The sequence below is a fragment of the Hesperophylax consimilis genome, chromosome 15 (assembly GCF_061612785.1).
Source record: "Hesperophylax consimilis isolate HC1 chromosome 15, BYU_Hcon_1.0, whole genome shotgun sequence".
In the NCBI taxonomy this organism is placed as follows: domain Eukaryota; kingdom Metazoa; phylum Arthropoda; class Insecta; order Trichoptera; family Limnephilidae; genus Hesperophylax; species Hesperophylax consimilis.
Window position 1 is genome coordinate 16,568,124 of NC_142850.1, and position 25,955 is coordinate 16,594,078.

At 34.6% G+C, this 25,955-nt stretch overlaps 1 protein-coding gene across 6 annotated transcripts in view; it reads left to right on the plus strand.

The window, feature by feature from the left end:
- The window catches only part of pyd (zonula occludens-like protein polychaetoid), a 251,726-nt gene that overhangs the window by 56,169 nt on the left and 169,602 nt on the right, over nt 1-25,955 (plus strand). For all 6 annotated transcript variants that reach the window (XM_089640257.1, XM_089640258.1, XM_089640260.1 and 3 more), the window contains exon 2: nt 11,380-11,440. In XM_089640257.1, coding sequence (XP_089496383.1) covers nt 11,380-11,440 — 61 coding nt within the window. The remainder of the gene's footprint in view (nt 1-11,379; nt 11,441-25,955) is intronic.

Consider the following 25,955-nt stretch of genomic DNA (forward strand, 5'->3'; position numbering starts at 1 on the left):
GTCGGAATAACAGAAGATTATGTATAAGACGTTGCATGAATGTGATTAGGCAATAGGGTGTATCGATTTTTAACTTTTTTTTTGTTTTCAAATTCCAAGTTGAAAAAAAGTTGCTACTAGGTACCACAAATTACCACAAAAAAATTTGGATTTTTAAAAAAATGTTTAGGTCTCCCGCACAAAGCCCAAAGTTTTAATTTTTTTCAAAAAAATTTCAAATTTTTTTTAAATTAAAAAAAATAAAATCGTAACTTTTGTGTTTATTCTAAGTTAAAAAACAGAAATATTAGGGAATAAAAATAAATAGGTAGTTTAAACTTTAAAAAAAAAATGTTTTTTATATGTACACAAAATTACAAAATTTCATCAAAATTAACAAACATTAGGGCTTGTGCGGGAGACCTAAAATCCATTTTTTATAAAAAAAAATCGTTTCTTACTTATTTTTATGCCCTAATATTACTGTTTTTTAACTTGGAATAAACACAAAAGTTACGATTTTATTTTTTTAAATTAAAAAAAAATTGATATTTTTTGAAAAAAGTTAAAACTTTAGGCCTTGTGCGGGAGACCTAAACATTTTTTTAAAAATCCAAAACTTTTTGTGGTAAGTTGTGGTACCTAGTAGCAACTTTTTTTCAACTTGGAATTTGAAAACAAAAAAAAAGTTAAAAATCGATACACCCTATTAGGCAAGGAGTGTGCGCAAAGACCAAGTGATTTGGCGGTCCGTCGTCTGCGGAGAAACAGCGTGATCGTTACTTAGTTAGTTATGTTATAGTTTGATTATGAGAAGAAGTCTCAATCGCATTTTTTTTGTTATTAAAAATACTTTGGTAATAGTGAACGTCGCACAACGTTACATTGTAAGATGATTACTATTTGAAATCCTCATTTCCCGTCGGTCAAACTTCTCTCCAACTTCAGTCAACCGATTAATCACTTTAATCGTAATAAAGCTGTTAAATTAGATGTTGCCACCCTATTAATCACCGTTGGTTCCATAAAACTGCACGCCTCGAGGCGTTCGGCAGGAAATTGTCTTTGGAATAACTGAGGCCGGCCCACCATCAAACAAAAATATTTACAAATTGGGAATTTTTCTTGAAAAATGATTTAATTTGATAATTTCACTTATGAACTTCATATAACCACTTACATATTTTATTTATCAATCAACGTTTTTATTTTTCCTTAATTTTCTTTCATGATTTTTCAAGTTTTTTTTAGTTGTTTCTGATTTGTGTAATCAATACAGGGTGTATTATCAAGCAGAAAAATGACCAATCGGAGGATGTTAGATATGAAGCGGAAAGGGTAGGAGATGAATAAAAAGAAGTTGGAAAATACCTGGCTATTCAGAGCTCTTAACTAAACGTAGCATAAGTCATTTTAACCAAGCTTCAATTCCGATTTGTCGTATCTCACCGGGGCGATACTGAGAGTAACTTTCACATATTTTCCATGATGAAATCTAATCATGATGGAAAAAATTATGAATGACATGGCGTAATGACCTAAAAATTAACGGTCCATCGCCGCAGCTTAGGACGGGTTGTTGCACAATTCGTTAAATTTCAAAGTTGATTTTCATGTTCTGTTAATGATCTATTCAAGTTCTGTTTTTATTTCAGTTCTCTGAAGCAACTGAATGCAATTTTTTTTTCATTTTCAAGTTCTTTGAAAGTTCTTTTCAAGTTCTGTTATTATTTCAGTTCTGTCAAGTAACTAACCCCATAATGATATATAGTAACAGAACTTGAATAGGACTTTCACGGAATCCTAAAATGAACGTTGAAATTTGATGAATTGTATGAAATATCCCGTCCTCTTAGTCTTATAAAAATGTTCACAAAACAAAAATTTACAATATTATAGATCTACATCTACAATCTTATCTGTTTCCAAAAGACGGTTGAATTTACTTTTTACTGTCCACATTATCTACATTAGCGACGCCCCCGAATGCATCGACAAGTAGATCTGTAAACCCGTATGACAATGCAACCAGCCGACAAAATTCATATATTAGTCAAGAATATACAAACTCCTATTCTCATCGTAATGCATTTTGAAATAAGAAATTGGAGATGCGTCGGCTTATTCTGACTGTGGCTCTAACACGAACTAAACAATAGGCAATATTTGCCCGGGATCTCATCAGTACGAGTAATCTCACTTCTGTACGTATTTACTCGAATGTTCCCACGCCTCCACCCCCATGGGGCGGTCACTCTATCAGTGCAGAGCTTCTCAGTTCTCACACACTCCTCTAACTTCTAAATTAAACCACTCAATTGAGAATAATCTCGTACTCACATACATTATTTCCTTCAGGCATTCTGCTAATTAATTTTTGGTTTTTGTTCTCCCCCTCGTATCTTTGTAATTCTTTGCTAATTTTGTTTTTACCTGAATGTCCCACATCTGAAATAATATCCATAACGATAAACTAAAACAATGATAACTTAGTTTATAACCACGAATTTATTTAATTTATTACGACCGACCGTTTTCGCTTTACATAAACCGGTCGGTCGTAATAAATTAAATTCAAAGTTTTTGTTATATTTAATTAATATGTCAAGCCACAAAGTGATTACTTTGTATCAAAATATCTATAACATTCCACTTATTTATATTTCAGTCTTATTATTTTATTTTTGGTTTATTTTCGTCACCAAAGAAAAAGTAAACCAAAAAAGTATTTATAATTCAAACTAAGGCTTTATATAATATTTATATAAATGTTCCATATTTATATAAGTATGTACTTACACCTGAGTTTCAATTATCTTTTTGTGTTATATTTATTTAATGTAATATTTATATAAAGGTTATTTGTGTTCTAAATGTTCTATATTTATATAAATATATACCTACACCCGAGTTTCTTAATTATCTTTTTCCGAAATCTTCATATTATGGAACAATAGTATATTTTCATATTTTTTAATATTTAAATGCTTTATAGCTCATGGTGGAATTTAAGTAGCGAAATAAAAACAATTTAGTTTACCTTCATAATCCAGGCAGAAACATGTACAAAACACAACACACACACCCTTTTACAAAAGTGACAGTGTCTTTCGCTAACTAACCATCACCCCGTTTCCGTTAGGGGTAGGCAGAGAAGACGGACCGCCAAACACCCATTGGCACACATTTCCTCATTCACATTCATACATCGTCTCATACATTCTCTTCTATTATTCCGACTCTTGACATGGCCCGACTCAAGTATCTGGTTCACTTAATCGTGCCATGTCTTCCTTGGGCGTCCCCGACTTAAAGTGACCGTGTCTCGCGACAATATATTATGTGCTATATGTATAATGAACAACATAGAATTTCTCATGGGAAATTTAAATAGTGTACATTTTGTTAGTTGTCCATTGTGAATTCTCAACCGTTTGCATTCGCAAGATTATTTTTGTATAAAATTCTTGTACACGCAAAGAATGAAAAATTGAAATGAAACTTTATTACGTTAAGAAATGTTTGAAAAGCATGTAAGTTCCGATTGAACGGCGCCGGAAGAAGTAGCGGCGTTTCACACGGGCCCCGGACCTAAGGAATATTATTCTTCGTCATTGTGTTCCTTAGAGTAGCAATGTGTTCTTTACCCAGTAGGAGTTCCCAACCATAACGATACTAATATGTATACATATTATATTTTTGTTATAAAAACAAATAAATTTCATTATCTCCATATTTTATGTATGAAGAGTGGGTATCTTTGTTTTTTATGCAAATCTACAGTTTTATTCCGGTAGTGATGAAATTTTTGACACTTGACCTTCTAAACAAGAGGATGGTCCCCGTTTACATACGATTTTGAAAAACCACCTTCATCCCCTTTTACCACCCCTTAATTTTGAGCATTTTTTTTAAATTTGTTCAAAATAAGAGGAAAATAACCGTCTACCTCCTTAACTGTGGAAACTTCAGCCAGTCATTTTTATTTTATTTTATTTTATTAGGAATATTAAGAGGTTTATAACATAACATGCATAGAGAGAGAGAAAAAATAAGTAAAAGAATTAGGTTACAACCCAATAACCAATGTTCACATCGTGCAATAAAGATAAAGAAGGTTAAAAAGCAATAGACAAACAAAGAAAACAAAGAAAGGTTGAAAACAAAGAAATGTTAAAAACAAGGAAATAATAAGAGAAAATTTATATATATATATATATGTATATATACACGTATAAACACATACATACATATATATACATACACATGCATATACACATATAAATTCATACGTACACACATACATATTATACATATTATACATAGTTGCATACATACATACGCATACATACATGCATACATACATACATACACACACGTACATTTGATATTAAATACAAATAATATGTAAGAGTGATAATGAATAAATGATGAATGTAATGTATTAAATTTAGAAAAGGGTTAATTATTACAATACTCTGTTAACAATTTTTTAAAAGCTCCTAAGGTACACGACAGGATATCAGCATCAAAATAAGTTTTATTATAATGATTGCAAGTTCTTAGTAAGAAAGAATTTTGCCTGAGACTCGTTGAAGCAATTTCGATATGAAACAATGATTTGTCTCTAGTTTTCTTACTTGGGACTCTAATATTGATTGATGACAAAAGGGCTGGACAGTCAATATGACCACTCAACACTTTGTGTAAGTAAATCATGTCCGCAGTGTCTCTCCTGCTTTTTAATGTTTTAAGTCCGTAGAGCTTGATAGAGCTTTCCATATCATAATAACGCAATTGTCTCCTGAAGTTCAAGTGATGTACAAACTTTCTTTGAACAGCTTCAATGCGTTTTGTGTGAATGTTATAAAAAGGATTCCGTATGGCAAAAGCGTACTCAAGATGACTACGGACGTAGGAGTAATACAAAATTTTGAGTGTATGGATATTGTTGAATTCCTTTCCAATACGGAATAAAAATCCTAACATGCTCAATGATTTCTTGACAATCTTATCCACACGTGCCTTGAATGAAAGTTTGTCGTCAATCAGTACACCGAGGTCTCGAAATATAATCAATTTTTTTTTATCTATTTTTTCTTTTTTTTAATAATAATGGTTAAGATTAATAATGTGGCGCTCGTGTGGTGTTGACATGTAGATCGGATGAACCAAAAGTTTAATTAATATATATTACGCAGAAGTTAATGTAAGAAAAATCGGGGACGGACGAGTTGTGTGGCAGACTTTCCTCTCTGCCTACCCCTACGGGAAACGGCGTGATGATTAGTTACGTATGGGAAAACGTGTGATAGTTAATTTGGATCAAACAATTTTTTTTATTGTATGGGCTAAAATTTTGACTTTATTTGAAACGGAACCCTTGACGGTTATCGAAACAAAAAATAATCTCTAGAAAGAAGATGTCTTTAATACCATCGAAATAATAAGTCTTCCATATTGGTGCTCGTGAGCAAATGGTTAAAGATCACTGCATTACCGCATTAACACAAAGACTGTGGGATACTTATGTGGGAACACTCCTCGCAGACCCATTATTTGCGGCTAATAAACAATATGTTGACCCCTGGATGTTATAATAATTATTTAGAAAAAAACTTATAAACCATTGTTGTAATAATAATTGGTACACTTTCCTCAGGAAGACTTTCAATTACGTAATAAATACAGTGCCCACTAATTCTGCGGACGTAAACCTTCATTATTCATATAACTTACAAAATAAAATTAATGTCATAAATCCCAAACAGATGCGTAAACATTATAATGATTTCAATTCATGAAATATTCTGTCAAAATAAATATTTTTAGTATCTTTAAAAAGTTTATTCTTTGTGCACTGATGATTTGGCCATAAAATAATTAAATTGTAACAATATCACCTTTTTTCTGTATTAGAGCACTTTCACTTTTTTAATTTCGAAAAATATTTTTTTAAATTTTTCGATTATGATAACATTTTTATTTTATTTTTATGTTTCCCTCTTAAAATGTGCCGTGTTGGATATGCACCAAAACGATCGTATTTGTTCATTAATATGACGTTGTTGCCATCACGCCCTATGTATGGGCCCCATACCAACAAAAATACATTGAAAAATTAGAACAGATTCAAAAAAAGTTTTTGAGATACATGTATTTGAGAATGCACGGAGAGTACCCGCGATTCATGCATCACGAAGATTTGCTTGCCGAAACGCGCTACCAAAGTCTCCACTCGAGGAGGAGTGGGGCCCTTGCAGTAACGGCGTACAAAATTCTTAATAATTTAATAGATAGCCCATACCTTATGGAATGCTATAAGTTGTTCGTACCAAACAACTACAGCCAGGGACGGCACCATGATCTGCTATGTATCCCACGTGGCAGAACGGACGTACTGGCTCGGCATAGCATGACACGAGGTATGGCGCTGTTAAACAACGCCTCCAAGACTATCGATATTTTTAATAGTAGCCTTGAAGAATTCAAGAGGCATTTATATATCCAAAAATATCCAAACCTACTCTCTGGTTGGCAGCAGTACACTACTTGCTCGCGCAATGAGAATGATTATTTATTATGAACTTTCTAGCTAATCTCCCAGTGTCAACAATGGAGAGATGTCGCGACTGTTCACCCATTGTACAATTTTAAAAATAAATAACTGGAAACGATAAGAATTTCTTTCTTGTTACAAACGTTTTGCCAGCATCATAAAATAATAATTATTGCTCTACGTAAGACTTCTCGTGTGGAAGTCAAATATTCTTACAGTTAGGTACTACTTTATAAATGTATTTTGGATCGGGACAAATATGATGTTTAATTAATCGAATGACCAAAATAATATACTAAATATTAAAAAAAACTTGAATGTCTCGGTCTCGGTGTTCGGATGTAATTACGCAAGCGTAAATTTCACGGAATAACACGTGAATAAAATTACATATGGAGAGAAGTACACCAACTCAAATTAAATCTAGCGAAATTACACACGTCAAAAATCTGTTTTACTAGCATTAAAACTTAAGACTGTTTAAGTTGTTCTATGCTAACTCAACACAGTGACAATTCAAAACACTTTTAAAAAGTGATATAAAGTCATTAGACACGATGAAAAAAAATTAAACCTAACCTAACCTACTTAACCCAGTTAATAAAGTTTTTGTTTCATCGCTTTCCATGACTTTGTATAACTTTTTAAAGATGTAACGAATTATCACTTTGATGATTTATCCGGTCACCTTTTAAGTGTGTGTTAACTAAAATACATACCATGTTTAAAAATAGATTAGGTTTACATTTGTGTCGTGTGAAATGCTCTACATGTGTAATATCGTCCGTGTGCAATTCTGGCAGCTTTATCGGTACATGAAATTCATGTCTGTGTAATTTCGTCATCTAACCTTCATTTCCCTTCCAAATTTCTTTCTGCTGTTCTACAAAGTAACTCATTTAGGAGGTGTCATTGTCTTACTGCCTCCGGGTGGTAGGAAGCTTCTGTGGTGTTACATTGGAAAATAGTCCCATTTGCATACGTTTGGTAGAGATTTCCCGGAATCTTCTTGAATTGTCGTCAAGAATCAATCATTACAATTCGGAATCAGCAAGTAGAGCAATTACCGGTGTACATTTCACATAATAATCGAACCGAAATGTAGGTTCTCTGATTGGAACTGTTATCACGACTTATTATTAAATGTTAACGCTCCGTGTGTAACTTTGATTCGCCGCTATGTCATTTGATATCGCTTTGTGTAATTGTTTTGTAATTCAGTGTATTTAATATCAATCTGTCCTATTTAAAAAAAATATTATTAACATTCGATATCTTCAATTTTATTTAGTATTGACTATTATCCAACACAGTGATACTTTAAACTAGTCTGTCGCCAAACACTGGAAGTTTATTTTTCTTTATTCGTAATTTAAGTTATTTTAAATAGTTTTTTAACATGTTTTCGACTACCACGTTAGGCACATGCCCGTATTATGGTAGTCAATTATATATTTTGTAATACCCGTTAATTGTTAAATATACTGTTTGGTTAAATACAATGTATTAGTATAATGCGAAAATTTATAATTGGTTTCTCAGTTAAGTATTTTTTTTATTGAAAGATATGTAAACAAAAAATAACATAAATTGTTACATTTTCGGTGAAGTTTTAAACTAGACATGAAATATGGTACCTGCTTGTTTTAGAACAAAGCCTTATAAAAGTATATAAATATTGTGCAAACAAAAACAAAACAAAGGACAAAATGTATGGCATTGCACAACCCATCATCGGTTAGTCAAAATACAGATGACTTGATTTATAAGAAAAATGTATCTATTTCGTTGTAATTTAGCCAAGATTTGATATATTTTTGTGTATAATAAGTTAAGCGAAGCTTAATGCTAAATCACTATTTGGATTAATCTTTATAACGAATTGGTGTACATTATGAATACCAAAAAATATCCTTTAGATAAATTGAAGGTTTTCATATCGTTTCGCTTGAGTAGAATACAAATAAAAAAAAAAAAATTTCAATTGAAATGTATGAACGCGTAAAGGAAATAACTTTAAAAAAATACAATATTATAGCTAAGATTATCTGTGACAGTTTCACTTGACTAACTTTTTTGCTCTCTTATAAAATTATTTACAAACTAAATAAAAACTAGTTTTGTGCTTGAAATCGAACGTTTCTAGACACAGTTTTGAATGCCTATTACCTACAATATAAGGTATACCAAGAATATACACATTTTTGTCTTGTAGCTTCCTCTTATTCCAAGTTATTCCTGTTATGTGAAATATACACAGCACTCTGGAAGTAAATGTAAGAAATAAGATCATCCCTAAATAGATAATATAAATACATGCGTTGTATTTATAGATCAACCTACAAATAAGACGTAAAGCGTACTTGAGGGGAAATACCACTAAATTGCGTTGTTCAAATTTATCGGTATTACTTCCTAGTTCACGATTTCTACGTCAAATAATAACCTTGGTTATTTTACTTGTTAAAACCATGTCCCAAACAAGTATTTGTATTGTGTTACACGTAGAGTCCTAGTATTATTGACCACGTATGTTTTGTTGACCGCTCGTGTCATCAATTAACACTAATGATTGCCTTGACACCCACTAATGACATTATGTGGTACTCTCGTGTTTCCAAGGAGTTACACAGCGGTTTGATGACTCGGAGTTCGATTCAATTACTCCAACTCGCGGTGTTCCTAAAAGTTGGTTCGTTACACTTTAGAAATAGTCTGCTCTGTTGCTATCGTCAATGCACCACTTTATTACAAACATATATATGTTAACAACAATAATATAATTTTGAATAGGTAATTCAATCCAATATATGTTATTTGTATGCCTGAGTTTGTTTACGGACATATCCAATATATCCATATCGCGTGTATGCGGGCACAAACAAATAATTAATCTTATTATTTTAAAGCATAACTTGCAGAAAGTGATTTTTTCTAAAATAATTAAATTAGCGCCATCTATGAAAGAGCTTGAGAAGCAGTCTTGCTGTCATACACCGCTTTATTAGAAAAATTAATGTTAAAGCGATGCACTACGTCGTGTAATATTTTAAATTGAGCCGCTATCCATAACAACCCTTACGTAGATGGCGATAAGGTTTAAATTCCCGCTTAACACCATCCGCCTGTTTTGATTTATGCAAGAAAAAAACAAGGCCAAAAAGTGCCTTTTATTTTGTTTTGTGGATGTTCAGGCATAAATATTTAATTTTTTTTCGATCATTTTATAAATAACTTAATTTTCCACATTATTCAATGAAATCATTACCGAAAATGGGTTCGTAAGTAGGAGATTTTGAACTTTAAAGCAGTATTCATAGGCATTTACATTATTTTTTTCTGGGCTTATAAAAAGACTTATCTAAAAAATACTCGATTATTTCAAAGGTCAGGATGTATTCAACTCGAAATATTTAATTAAAGCATCTGAAAAATTTCTAGGCGATTAAATTTTCAAACCAAAAACACATGATTTTGCATTACTACGTATGGCATCGCCTTAACATTGGTCGTCTTAGTTTGAGTACTTACATATTTAAAAGCTTTTAAACTTAAACACTTCAAGTTTGTAGTTAAATGGTCCAGTTTTGCTGGGCTTTTTATCGAGTTATTAAATAATATTATTTGACATAAAACAGTCCGTATTATTATTATTGGAAGGGAGGGTGTATTTGAAAACTATTATTTATGGCCATAAAACTGTCATTTTAGATCTAGGAGCCAGCATCCATCATCGAGAGAACTTACAAAAATAGAAACTCATTCCTCATAAATACGCTTGATGGCTAAATTGCTGAGAGAGTGACATCCTCACCAGTGGCGTGCAGTAAATTTTTTCCAATTATCGCTATTTCACAGTATAATCTATTTTTATTGCAAGTTTTATAAATGAAAATGGATGAAAAAATCTTAAGTTCGATCCCGTGTCTTGTACTCTTTCATGTTTCGTTTATATTATCATCTTCAATGAAAATATTCGAATTTACTTATTTCAACTTTTTGGAAGAAAACTGAAGGCTCCATTTTTTTGAAGCTCTGAACGTATTTTAAGCCTTTTACGCCAACATTTCATTCAAATTAAATTCATTTTAAATTAAATTCAACCGATTTTCTTTTTACTTCGAATATATAGTCATTTTTTGACTTTTAACAGCAAACATACAAGATTGATTAGTTTAAGTACATTAAACTAAAACCTGCTTTATTCCGTTGTTTACGTTGTTAAAGATATTTGCCAGTTTTTTCTAAAATTTTAATTTCTTTATCTTTTCCGTACGTTTCCAAGAATATGCACAAGTAACCACCAACTGAATTACAAAATTACTCAGTTGTAATGTTATCTTATTGATTCATAATTCGTAGTTAAATTAAAGTAATTCTTTTCTTTCAATTTTGTGAAATGCGCTCTTTATAAACAAACAACTTTTGACTTTGTCAAGGTATTAGGTAAACGAATGATTATTGTTAGCCAGTACAAGCAATTCTTTAGGTTAAGTTATTTCAAATCTACGGTTTAATCCAGTTAAGTAATCTGAATGAAATTAGTTAGTAGGCAACGCTCGACCGCCCTTGATTCACATAATTTCGCATACACAGAAATAAACAAACGATTCGCAATAATCATTGCCCCTACAGATTTGTGCAATGTACATATTATTTTTGCAGTGGAAACACATTTGAATTGAGCTCAATAGTGATTTTGCAATACATTATTTTTATTTAGGTTTGACCAGCGTACTTATTATTTGGCGTAGGTACCTTTCATTTGTTTATTTTTATGTTGCGTAATAAAATAACAATATATATTTCTCTCAATAATTAAATCTTTTTACTTTTTTCAGGAGTCAATTTGCTGGAAAGGGCGTTCAAAGAGAGCATGGTCCTGGAATGTAATCTAAATAGGTAAGATTATGTATTGATATTTTTCCCAGTTATAAATCAAACAAAATTTTGCGTTTAACTCTTGACAGACCAAGATGCCAAACAAAACGTCTGTAACCAATGGGGTCTTCCGACGACCCCATTCATTTTTCTGTCTTTTGTGCTTTTAAGATATAGAAATACCAATTATTCAGTCAATTATTAGTGGCAACTTATGGCAATTATTAATGGTAACTAATACTAAAATGATATGTTAAATATTTAAGCTAATATAAGGTGGATAGTAATTTTGGGTACTACCTATCCCCCCACTTGGCTGCGGGATAGTTAAAAAGTTTTCTCGCATATAAACTTGGTAATAATATTATATTTGTTGTGTCACAGGGACGCACTAACACATTCACAGATTTCAGTAATTAATCTAAGCTGATAATAGTTTATGTGTAGGTAAAGATTCTAAAACCTAATTACCTCCGGATTCGTTACGTCTTGGGATTGCAATGTCTCATTTTGTATTAAAAAATCCCACTGGCTTTGCAATCAAATGTGAATGGATACCTGAGAAACACTTCGATTACAAAATGATAATAGAAATTAAGTTGTTCCAATAAGGTAATATTCTGTACAATCTACATTGTCGGTATCAACAGTGTGCTTTGTGTTTATCTGATCAGCCAGTAAATAAATTCTAGAACGATTGAAAGTGAGGTTTTGAACGCGATGCAGAACTTAAACGAGCACCTTTGCACGTATTTCTAAACCAATTTTACAAACAATTTCAATTCGTGGTTATTTTGAGCTTCGCCGAGAGGGAGGGCCGTAACTATCGGACACAGTAAAAAATTATTATCTAATCAATTTCCCGGTAAAAAAGCAGCTTTTACCCGTGGCTTCGCTCGCGTGTTATTGGGGAAAAATTACTGTGCAAAGAATTTTCCCACTAGAATGAAATGTTTTGATGAAAAGTAGCCTATATCAGTTCCCAGTCCGTCAATTATTCCCATGTGGATCGGTCGCTCCGTTGCGACGTGAAAGAAGAACAAACAAACACACACGCTTTCGCATTTAAAAGATTAGTAGGATAGTTAGGATAAGTTCTGTAGCTCTCCGAAATATTCGCAATAGAAGGAGGAAGCACAACGCGGCATAATAACCCAACAATTAATCACGATAATACTTTTGGCCGTGAATATCTCAAATCATATCCCGTGTACCTGAGTATTTAAGCTTAGCTTAAGCCATTTCAAACAACGTTCCTTTCAAGTAAACTGCACCTTTAGATTATACCAATAACCGACCGATGTATTTACCTACCTAAAGTTATATTAATAATTAAAATAATAAGTTTAAATGTCGGCTACATAATATTTAAAAACAAACTCTATTCACTAGTGTTTTTTTGATCTTGTAATTTATTGTAAATGTGTCTAGTTTTACAATAAATTTATTTTCCATTTGATAGATTGTTTTAAAATGCGCCACATGCCCCGTCCAAATTGGAAATAAATTACATATGAAATATGTTATTTTCAAACAGAGTTCAGTACTGGCTTTGAACTTCAGTATTTTTTTACTGTTTTTTGTTGTTAGTGTTAGGCCACTAACGAAGTTGGCTGTGTAAGTATCAACATCTGGTACAGTAATAGCTTATTGCGGTACAAAAGGAAAGGAAAATCAATTCGCCATACTACCAGAGACCGCAGATAAAATGGTATTACTTTAATTGCAATCATTATAACCTCTTATTACAATATAACTTATTTTCATTTTAATATTCAACACGGTAATGTTGTTGGACAGAACGATTGTTAATATTTGCCCGTGTGTTGGAAGTACGGTGGTTTGTGTAGGTTTTGTTCTTACCACTTCAACGAAGATTTTTTTTTTAAATTTTGGTCTGCTAAATTTGTTGCTATTGTCGAGCGTTTTCGAAAAAAAAAGTCTTTCGTCAGGACGAAAGTTGAAAGACGAAACAAGGAAAAGGGATCGATTCCAGGTCTGCGGGGATACGAATGAAACTGAGTGGTTTACTGGGAACACAAAAATGGGAGTTATACGTTTATGCTGTTAAGGGATTTCGAATGCACAATATATTATCCTAACGCGTAAGGGCCCGTTCCCACTTCCGTTTTCAAATCGGAGGCGGGTCCCGTTTTAAAAACGGATGGCCAATGGCCCTGTTCACACTACCGTTTTAAAAACGGACCATACTCTACGAAAAAAAAAAATTGTCGATTCAACAAAAACATGTTATTTGCTCATTCTTCAGTAATGGTGCACAATGGACGACGATGAAGCTCTTGTTGTCATGTTGTACTTATTAAAAAGAAGGAAAAAAGTGAAAAGAAAATTTTGAGTACACCCAATCATAGCCGAATGATTTTCTGTAGGAATTTTCCAAGTGTTAATTGGTGAGTTGAGAAGTGATGAACTAAAGTTCTTTAATTATTTTAGAATAATAATGATTGGATTATTTATATAGCGCCGTTTTCACCATGAAAAATCACCTCAAGGGCGCTTAATGGCTTAAGAGAATGTCTATCAATTCCTTTAACCATCTACTGGAATGAGTTTCAGAGAGCTTAACATATCAAAATACAAAATTGAGAAAGTGCATTTGTCCTGAAGAAAGGCTATCGTTATTTTAAAGTAAGAAAACAATAAACACTCAAATATTTTTTATTATATGTTTATTTAACTAATACGCTCTTCCGTGCATCTCATTAAAGCTTTAAAATTTAAAAAAAGTAAACTTAAAATAAAAATAAAAATTTTGATGTACAAAAGTTGTGTACCAAGTGTTTTGTTTTTATTTATTTAAAGATAAAATATTACCATACTCTTTCTTCGACCAGTGGTATTAAATTTTCGGGATTTATTTCCTTATCCATTATTGTAGTTTTGATTTATTTACTTAACAAAATAACCAAATACAAGCACGCAGCGTGCTTGCTTCCTTGCGACAGGGAGCGGGCGGGGAGGGGTCGGGGTTTGGCGGGGACTCTGCCGGAACGACTGGACGACAAGTGTGAACAGCTCCATACAACACTATGAGCGAGCGTGTTCCGACACGATTTGAAAACGGACGCGCTGCGTAGGCGAGCCATCCGACAAAAAATGTCGGATCCGTTTTCAAATCGTGTCGGACAAGTGTGAACAGCTCCATACATCCACTACAGCCACTAGGGCATCCGTTTTTAAAACGGGACCCGCCTCCGATTTGAAAACGGAAGTGGGAACGGGCCCTCACTCCTATCCTTGATCTTCAACCCTAATTATTTCTGTATTTTGTTAACATAACTTTCGTCCTGTCCATTGAAAGGCTTTTCCGAAACTGGTTGACAGGAAATAAATTTAGGTTTTTGTTACATTAGTCTAATATGGCAAGACACTACATGTAATATAATTCCTACTCAATTATTGAGCTTTACGTACGTCAACCTCCAACTGCACGGAACAGGACTGGCCGAAAAGGATATAGGCGTACAACATCCGGTCTTAAAATAATTTATATTATGTTTAACGTAAACAAAAAGCGAACTTCACAATATTATGCCTGAAGCAAAGTTAACCCTTAAGTAAGCTTTGTTATATGATGTTATGATAAACAATATTATTTTTAAACTACGTAAACATCATTGTGGAGAAGTAATTTAAAAAAAGGTTTATATTATTATTTGGCATATGGTTACGCTATTTCAACAAAGCGCACTTGCGATTCCATTGAGATACGAGTAAATTAAATCGTCGACTCATTTGTGTTGAAATAATACAATTAGATAGAGCCTAGGAAATTGTGATTGTACAGCGTTCTTGAGGTTATTTTTTCACAAAAACGGCGCTATACAAATTATCCAATACGGGTATGGATATAATATCCATTTACTGGATAACCAACACCTCTGCCACAGGTCACCCAAAGTGGTTCGCTACGTTTGGTGACTTAGCAGGGATGCCAGGGTTCGTGAAGTGAGGTTTTTTTTTACATTCACTCCAAATTGGAGGCCAAGAGGAAAATGATTTCCTTCAAGGCCTATGTTATCTCTGTGGATGCTGTGTGGAGGGTCTTTTTGAGGAGTGAAAGGAGTAAACATTGGTCTTAAAGAGACATGTGTTGTAGGGGGGAGGAAACACAGAGGCCGGCAAACCGATCCTCAGCCGAGCTGTTGAACCCAAGTACGAGTCGTAGAAGCGACCCGTTCTCAAATGACAAATGGCAACCGTGTTAAATGTCCCGATTATGCACCGGTGCCGAAGGGATCAATGACGCTGGTTCCTCGGAGCATCTTCCATTGTAATACAGGTAGAACAAGGTCAGCATACCTACCTAACTCCTGTGCTCTAGTAAAGTTTTACTCGTTTCTGCACAGTCACTAGTTTTTTCAGGTATTATAGGGCTCCAGAACAGAGGTGGCTGCCATATTCAACAGTTGGGCGCGCATGCGATTTGTACAGGGTCAGCAGTTGCGTACTATTAATTAGGATTACTCCGGATTGGGAGAGACTGGTTGAGGTAGACCTTTTGACATCTCCAGCAGGACTCTCAACCCATCGCCTTGCACCCCATTGGGAGGGATGGATTCATACGTCCGTTACTCCTAGACACACCCAGGTTCCTGTTCACCCCTCATACCTTCTTCCTTCCCAGAACTTACTATCATTCATTTCCTTTAAAATACCCTCCACACATCATCCCCTAAAATGGGATAGACCCCTAGGGGAATTATTTTCTTCCGGGAAGCTTCCCGTATGGAGCTAATGTAATAAATATATTTATATAAATATATACTATTATTAAGGCGATGCACTACGTCGTGTAATATTTTGAATCGAGGCGCCATCAATAACATTCCTTACTTAGATGGCGATAAGGCTTAAATTCCCGCTTAACACCATCCAGCTTTTTTGATTTAGAATAGAATTTAGAATAATTGGCGAGAAAAAATAGTGGCCAAGAAGTGCCTTTTATTTTATTTTGTGGATGTTCTGGCATAAATATTTAAATGTTTTCCGATCATTTTATTGATAACTTAATTTGCCACATTATACAATAAAACCATAACCGAAAATGGGTTCGTAAGTAGGAAATTTTGTAGTTTAAAGCAGTTTTCATAGGCCTTATAAATAATTTTGTTCTGGGCTTATAAAATACTTATGTAAAAAATACTCGATTATTTCAAAGGCCAAGATGTATTATATTCGTGGTATTTATTTTAATCATCTGAAACATTTCTAAGCGACCAAATTTTCAAACCAAAAACACATTATTTTGCATTGTTACGTAGTGCATCGCCTTAACCAATTTCAACTATATCATTATGAATAAATTGGCTTCGTCTAATGCATTTTGAATATTAAATCAAACACATAGCACTCTTTTTAGGGTGAATTGCCTAATACAAAAAAATATTAAATCAAATGTCTGCGCACAGATGCATCTCCCCGTGCCGCATTGCATCCATGCGTTGGGTTTGCCTGCAACTTCAATTTCAATGGTCTTTTGTATGCACTGTCGACGAAAGATTGAAACACATTTTTTCACTTGCCGCCGGATCCTTCCTAGAATTCTCCTGATGCATTCATTCTAGTGCAACTCCTGTTGAAGTTTGTCGTTGATTATTATTTAAAACGAGTCCTGAATCCTTGGAGTAAATCTTATATTATTATGTTGTTACTCCGAGCCTGAACCTTTATGAATTTAGAATATATTTATTTCACGTGAAATTAACGTTAATAATAATAACATGGCATTTATACAGCGCAGTTTAGTGTCATTTCACTTCAAGTCCGCTTAAGTATAACAAACTTAAAACGGTAATTTAGTATTAGTTGTAATGTTCTTAAAATTATTACTCCTATGTTACCTTAAAAATAATGGTTTAATTTTATTAACATAAATTCAGAAATTTAACACCAAGCATATTTAAATATCTACCTCTGTCTAGGACTAACATACGAGTATTTTAACAATCTTCCTATAAATCTAAAGAAATATCGAAACTATTAATGAATTAGGTGACACATTTACGCCATACGCTTGATGGCTTGGCCTATTTCAGCATATCGCTCGCCATACACTACCAATGGGAATGTATGGCGAGCGATATGCTGAAATAGGCTAAGCCACGAAAATATAGCGTGGTGTGTCACAGGCATTATGCATTGAAAAATTACCTAAAACTATAAACTCGTTTTTCTGTTTGTTATTTATTTTCTCGTGATTATTTTCTGATTATCATTTTAATGTTTTTATTATTAAAATATTTTATTACTCCATATGATTTTATTATTTAATACAGTTTAATGTGAAGTAATTTTTGTTCATTGTAAAAAAATATACAGGGTGTATCGGCACGTACCCGACAAACTTTAACCAGCTATTCCTTAGCACATTTGGAGTAAAAAATGTTATGGGCACTTTGCTGTCCGGAAACTTTTTTTTTCAATTAAAATAAAAAATGATAAAAAAATCCACACTCCGTCACTGTCATTGGCATTGTTTCTCGTGTTCAACAGCTGTTAGCAAGTGTGTTAGGCTGGCCGCATACATACGTTTTCCGTATTCGATTTCCGAATTCGTTTTCCGTATTCGAACATCCGAATGCACGGAATCAGTAGAAAATACATTAACTGCCGCACTCGTTCGTTTTAGTTACGAACGGAACAAATTCCTTACGCACGTTCCGAATGCAAACCGGCGCGTTCGGAGAAACCGAATGGAAAAAACCTAATTACGTCATGTGGAACGCAGCTCTTGCATACATTTTGACTGTGCCGACGCAAACGTTCGGAAATTTCCGTTCAGTAATTCAGTGTTGCCAACGGATCTTGACCTAATATCGCCGTTTCTCATACATAAGGTACCGTTAAGTAGCCGAATTTGCTGTTAGGTGGGACATGTTTAAAATTGATGTTTTTACGTGAAAATAAAAATTTCGTGGGGGGGGGGGGGTGGCTAGAGAATTTCGGGACATGTTTAAAATTGATGTTTTTGAAGTAGCTTAATTGGCGACCAGTCGCCTTTTAGATTTTTTCGGCGCCGATTCTCGCTCTGAGTAGCCTCAATGGCGATATATCGCCCTTGTTGGCAACACTGGTACTGACGTTTATACATTCCGAATGAAGAAAAACGAACGTTTGCGCTAGTCTCACGGAATTCCGAATACGGAAAACGATTTCGGAAATCGAATACGGAAAACGTATGTATGCGGCCAGCCTAAAAGAGCGTGTTCGCTCTTTCATACACACTAAATAATGATCGCTAAAAATTAGACGAATAGTGCCATGCCATTTCGTTGTGATCGTAAAAGCGCGCTAATGTAGGTACGTACGTATATTATTCAACGAAACTCGAATCAAATATTGCCAGGTGGGTTTTCAAACTTTGACAAAGGATAAAACAGTGGTGACATGTGGTGAAAATATGAATAATAATTTTTTTACTCCAAATGTGCTAAGGAATAGCTGGTTAAAGTTTGTCGGGTACGTGCCGATACACCCTGTATAGTTGTATTAAATAAATAGTTTTTTTTTAAATTCAAAACGTTTTTACTTTATTTTTTTAGTTTGATGTAGTTTTATCAGTTTTATTCATCTAACATCTCGCCTACGCAATCTGAAAGAAATGGGTCGTCCAATAATTGAAATTGCGTCAGCAAGATTGTGTAGTGTTCCAAAAATTCACTACTGAAAATCATTCAGTGTTCTGTCCTGAAATGTTGTAGGTAATATATGCACGAGAAGGCTCAACCAGTAGTCTGGTTGGTGCATCACCAAGTCTTGGTCAATCTGGAAGTAAGTTACCTTTGGGTAAGACTTGTTCTTGGCACAATTATCTATTCATTATTATGCGCATTGGGGTAATTTTGAACCGATTTATTTCTGTGGCTCGTAGCCAATGTTGAATGTAGACAATCACGTAAAAGAGATGTGGCCTCGAACTTGGCAATATCTGAGATTCCAATTTAACATTTAAATCACGGTGCATTGTAAATGCATACAAAAGATACCTTTTACAATATATCTAATTATATCAGAAGTTATAAGACATGCACAGAGAATAAAAAAATGTTGTTTTTGCGACTGTGAAACGATTTAAGAAACTTCCGCCATTCGGTTGTGTTTTCTGCCATCTGATTTATTCCAAGAACCGTCTGTCTGTCTTACCGTATTTCACAACTTAATCTATGAGTATTTTATTTTATTGAAGTGATAGCATTGTTTCATTTTGATGTAACTCTGTGAGCTCGACTATTGTGAACTCCCAGCGCTGCGATTAAACGCAGCGGTTTTGATATAGCTGAAAACGCCAAACCGCGTACAAACACGCACTGCAGATGGCGTTTTTACTTGAGGCGAAGCTTAATGCTAAATCACTATTTTGATTAATCTTTATAATTAATTGGTGTACATTATGAATATCAAAAAATATTTTTTAGATAAATTGAAGGTTTTCCTATCGTTTCGCTTGAGTAGAATACAAATAAAATTAAAAAATACTCCATAAAAAATATAAATGTTAACTATTAAAAAAAATATTTTTTCAATAGAAATCTATGAACGCGTAAAGGAAACAACTTTTTAAAAATTCAGTATTATGGCTAAGCTTATCTGTGACAGTTTCACTTGATTAACTTTTTTGCTTTCTTATAAAATTATTTACAAAATCTGAAATCGAACGTTTCTAGACTCCGCTTGTCAAGCGATTTTAATGCCTATTACTAACAATATAAGGTATCCCAAGAATATACACATTTTTGGCTTGTAGCTTCCTCTTAATTCTTTTCATATTGGTACCGAAATAAGCAAGGACCTATTTCAATTTCATCGTTCAAAACAGATTATGTAGCATAGCAAACTTGCAAAACCTCACCTACATATATGTAGTTTAGCAAACGAATATACCAAAGATATTAGGTTCTTCTAATATCTTTGGAATATACACATACTCAAACTTTTTTTATTTATTATTTCTGATAATTTCAGTTTATTGCAACCATTGTATATAAACTTGTTTATTACTAACCCTTGTTTAAAAAAATGAACACATTTCACCAACATACCCAGTAAAAGAGAGGCATCCTTCAAGCCAAATAAAATCCGCAAAATATTATAGTGTTTGGAGAAACTGATCGTTTTACTTACGGAATTATTTTGACTTGCTTAGTTAAATATTTATTATTTTATTTGTTTTTAAAGCATAGCGTTCTGTGGTGATATTATTAACGTTTTAAATAATGAATGTTTCTTCACATAGTACGAAAAAGAATTTATTTTATTTATTAGTCTGTTGACCTAATAATATGCATCTCGATTGCAATATTTCAGTTTTCCTTCCTAGTTTGTTGTATGTTTCTTGTCGCTGTCCCGTGCGCGTGCATACTGCTGTGGAAGAAGTTATGCGGCTTGGGATAGCCACGGATACTTACCTGTAGTAGCGGGGCTATCGACTCGGAGAAGTAAAAGAAATTTCCACGTTTAATTATTTATTTAATGAAGGTACGTTTAACATTTGTAAGCAAAGTGTTAATCCTAAGACGCTCGAAAACAGAGTGGCGCTGCGGTCGCCGGCGTGTCCGCTGGAACGTTCGGCGACCCGAGCGGCCGGTGTTGCAATTACATAAGTGTGACCATCTTAATATTAACAATATTGGGGGTGCTTTCTTATATCCCGACAGCCTCCCCTCCAGTGTCCACGACATACTAAAGGAGTTGGGATATAAGAAGCAACATATTGGTCAGCAAGAGAACTTAATTCTAATACAGTATTTACTAGTTAAGATTACTTATAATAACTATAGGTGTTATTGCTAAGTTTTTAATTACAATGAGTGTTTGCAGTCTTAATTTATTTACAAAGTAACTTAAAACTAAAAGTTTGCTAATATACCGCGTTTGCGGTGTCAGGTGCATCGACGAACTAGTTGTTCGGAGCATTGTTTATTACTTTGTAGTGCATGGAAATCCAAGTTTGATTCCAGTTTGTGGTTTCACTGTATAAATCGTGAAATTTGCAAGTAGAACTATGTTCAGTGTAACTGCTTGATTTTTATGCAGAGTGCGTACAATGTAGCGCGGGTCATTAAATTATTATATAAAAATATTTGTTTGACCAACAATATATGTCAAGAGAACTATAACTAGAGTATAGAGTAACATAAGCATAAATAATACAGTTGTCTTAATTAAAGAAGTACATGTTTAAGGTAACCTTAGTAAGGTGTTCATTATGGTATTAGAAATCTAATATGTTACGCTAATCTGTAGCGGTGAATTGATAATTTTACATTAACTATGCAACACGTCTGTCATCAGTATGTAAATATGTGTTTTTTGAAGACAAAAAGTCGAATAACCATGTTTATTTACATACGTATGAACAAAGTGGGTTAATGTTCCTTAGTTAGGAAAGTAATACATCATCAGCTGTTTACTGTTATTGCATGAGAAAAAAATAATAATAAAACATTAAATAACAGAAGTTTTCGATAATATGGTTGCAAAAAAAATAAATGAACTATGCTCATTATATTGGTAGTCGATCACACTTGTGATGACGGTTGATGCAATTAATCGCGTAGCAATGCATATATAAATGCTATTAAGCGGTGAAAAGTTTTCACTAATATGCTTGCAAAAAAATAAATGAACTATGCTCATTATTATTGGTAGTCGATCACACTTGTGATGACGGTTGATGCTAATAATTGAGTAGCAATGCATATATAAATGCTATTAAGTGGTGAAAAGTTTTCATCCGAGCATAGAGTTATTGTATAATTGTTATACGTTTTAAGGTGCATGAGTTATGCAGTTTACAAGATGATTTGTGTTCATCGTAATGAAAATGTTTCACACTCGTGAATACATAATAAATTATAATTATAATTATTTGATAACAAACAATACTAAAGTCAAATTTCCATCAAAAATATGTAAATTTAATATTGTTTGGTTTGCCGTTTTTTAAGAAAAATATGTATTTCAAGAATAAGGTTTGTAAGAGAAAGCTAGGCGGAATTTGGTAATTAATTTCTATCATGAGTTGTAGAAAAAAAATGAAATGCCAATAGAAGTGTCTTTTTGTGCGTATTCCGATCCAAATCGTTTTGGAGAATGTACTTGCCGACCTGAGCGAGTTGTTTTCTTGGTTCCAGGTGTGATAGCGGCAGGTGTGTCCATAGTGAGGTGACAAATGTTTTGTCGTCGCGCTCTTCTGCCTTGTGAGGACCTTCATTGCCAGTTTAGGTCTCTACTTGCCATAAGAGAGGTTTTCAACTTGGCCATTAGCTTGAAGGTGATATGCGGTAGTCGTGATGAGAGATGATGTGTGACAGATATTGAATTCCCCGGATGCGTGCGGTGGTTTGCTGGTCGTGCGTGAGTCAGTGAGTCGACGTCGGACGCTGTTGACCGGACTCGGTGATGGTCAGGCGCTGGGGAAGAACATGGTTCTTCACTCCGGTGCTGACAGGATGCCGAAGGTACAGTTGACCTTGTAGGCGGTTGGGCGGGTGCTGTTTAGACCAGTGAGGATGTCGCGTATCCTCGTGGTGGTCGTGGTGCTTGGATGAAGCGCTGGTCCGATTGCAGGAGCCAGGGCGTTCAGGTCCGATGTAGCGCTGGTCCGGGGCGGTTGCCAGGGCGCTACAGTGTTGTCCCGATGAGTCCATTAGCAGAGCTGGGAATATCGTCCTTCGCGCGGTAAAGCTGCGCGGGTTGTTGCTTGCGTTTCTCTCAAATTGTTGAAGGCTGGTTGACGGCTGATTTGGTCGATGAAGATGCGCGAGTTATTGCTTGCGTTTCTCAAATTGTTGACGGCTGTGTGATTTGGTCGGTGAAGATGCGGAGGTTATTACTTGCTTTTCTCTTAAATTGTTGACGGCTGATTGTTGATTGATTTGAGTTGTTGTTTGAAGGGTAAGCTTTTTATTTGTTTTGTAGAAAAAAATATTTGATGTACGTCTGACGTTGATCTGCCTGATTTTCCCTCTCGATTCCAATTGGGAGATGAGTTGCGTGAACCGGGTCATGAGTGGTTCATTTCTCGCCATGCGTAGCTGTGAAACTTCCTGCGAAAGTGCGGCGTTTTGTTGTTGAAGTTGTAGCAGTCAGGAAAGTTCATCTGTATATGAAGAAGTTTTGTTTTTCAGATGTGGAAGGTTTCATGCGGCTTGTGACGAGAGGTGTTTGCTTTATTGTTGTCATCAACAGCGCTGCAGTCGGTAGATTGGTACACATCTAAGATTTTGTCTGCAGCTGTGGCAAGTTGATTGATGTCGTTGTCCGGAAGAGCTGAAAGGATTGCTTGCACATGTTGAGGTAGGCGTTGTAACCATAAGGTGCGTACTATTGCGCTGTCTGCCAAGGTAGGTCCTGCGAGTTCAAGCATGTGACGTAATAGGCCGGTAGGCTTCCTGTCTTCCAGTTGAATGCCGGTCAGTAATCTAGTGAGGCGTTTTTCAGCAGAGTCTTGAAGTCGATCTATAAGTGCTGCTTTCAGATTGATGTATTTTTCTGAGGTAGGTGGTTGCATCACTACGTCGCTCACGCATTGTAGTGTTTGTGTGTCCAACGCTGCGATGATGATATTATATTTGGTGAAATCATCCTTGATACGCGAGTTGATGAACTGTGCTTCAGCTTGCACAAACCATAGTGAGATGTTTTCTCTCCAGCACGGTGGTAGTCTAACCGAGACATAATTAATCGTTGTTGCGGAGCTTGAATTGTCGATATGTTCCATGTTGGTGCGAATATTTTTAGCTGCCTGATCTTGATGTTCACTTGATGATGTGCTTGACGTATAGTTGTTCTTTTCCGAGGTCATTTCAACATAAATCGGACTAGCACTGAAGACAATAGTATGGCAAATCCTACAGGTTATAAAAATTTAGAATAATGCTAGAAATTAAAAAAAAAATAGATTGCCGACATCTATGTGAGTATTCTTCAAGTTTTGCCCAAAAAAAAAAAATATTCTAGACGCAAACCTTTTTCGTAAAATGCGAAATGAATTTAAATAAATTTAAATAAATTTTACATGAGATTAATATTGTTGTTTGTGAACATAGAATGTAACATTATTGTACACTTTTGTTACAAGAATTGCAAATACCATGTGACATATTATTTTTCAGCATCTCAAGCAAGAATTTGATTTCTATGTGACAATACGTTACGCTAAATTTCAATCGAAATTTGTGTGAGAAATTAATGTTTTGTAAGAATATTTGAACACAGATAATGACAAAAAATGTGAAATTTACGTGGCGGGATCATGGATGTTGACGATGGATGGAAACGTTGATCAGGTTTCCGAGGTCGTCCGTTGCAGGTTGGATCTGGGCTGGAGACGGCTGGTAGATCGATGATGTGGAAGACCAGTTGTGGAAGAGGTTACCCGTTGTGGACAGATTGTGGAAGATGTAGTTTGAGATCTCCTCGTAGGCCAGATGTGGAAGATCTCGGCTCATGAATGATGATGTGAAAGGTGTGGAAGTTTCCACAAGTTGCGTCAGTTTTAGCTGAAATAGAGGGTAACACGCCTTTAGTTCAAATTACGAAAATGTCACAGTTTACAACAGAAGAAGGGCTTGTTGTTCGATTTATTTTATTTTTATACGCCGTGGATATACAGACGTAGAATGAATTCAGTGGGTATTCAGAATTGTAAAGCGGGTAATTGCAGAGCTACCCGTGGTGCAAACACATATGATTGAATATAATTTCTACAAAAAAATACTGGGATTTATTAAATTTTTACTAGAATTTAAATGTTTTAAATTAAAAATGAAAAGGTGCTTACCAAATTTGTCCCAGGACTCTGTTTTCGAGGTCGTTCACGTCGAACTAACACGTGTTTCGCGAAATAGAAAATGGCGAATGAATTTACAAATGCGATATTTCAAAGTCGAAGGTCACCAGTTGTGGAAGAAGTTATGCGGCTTGGGATAGCCACGGATACTTACCTGTAGTAGCGGGGCTATCGACTCGGAGAAGTAAAAGAAATTTCCACGTTTAATTATTTATTTAATGAAGGTACGTTTAACATTTGTAAGCAAAGTGTTAATCCTAAGACGCTCGAAAACAGAGTGGCGCTGCGGTCGCCGGCGTGTCCGCTGGAACGTTCGGCGACCCGAGCGGCCGGTGTTGCAATTACATAAGTGTGACCATCTTAATATTAACAATATTGGGGGTGCTTTCTTATATCCCGACACTGCATTGCATACTGATTACTGATTACAGATCGCGACTTTTCGCCAGACACGTTCATGAAATGGGAGCGAATCGTGAACGGAATTAGCGCTTTATTTTTACTTGAACATTGTGAATCTTGTCATCAAGTACAGGTTGCGGTGGCAGCGACATTTTGATACCATTCCAACTGTTGATCTTGATACGCACTGCATGCGTAATTATTATTTTAGGTTTAATTGATAGAATATGCTATTTAGTTTTGGTTTTGAATTCTTGTACGTGATTTTTTTTAGTACCTACATGTTTTTTCAATATTTTCTACTTTACTCAATTTATT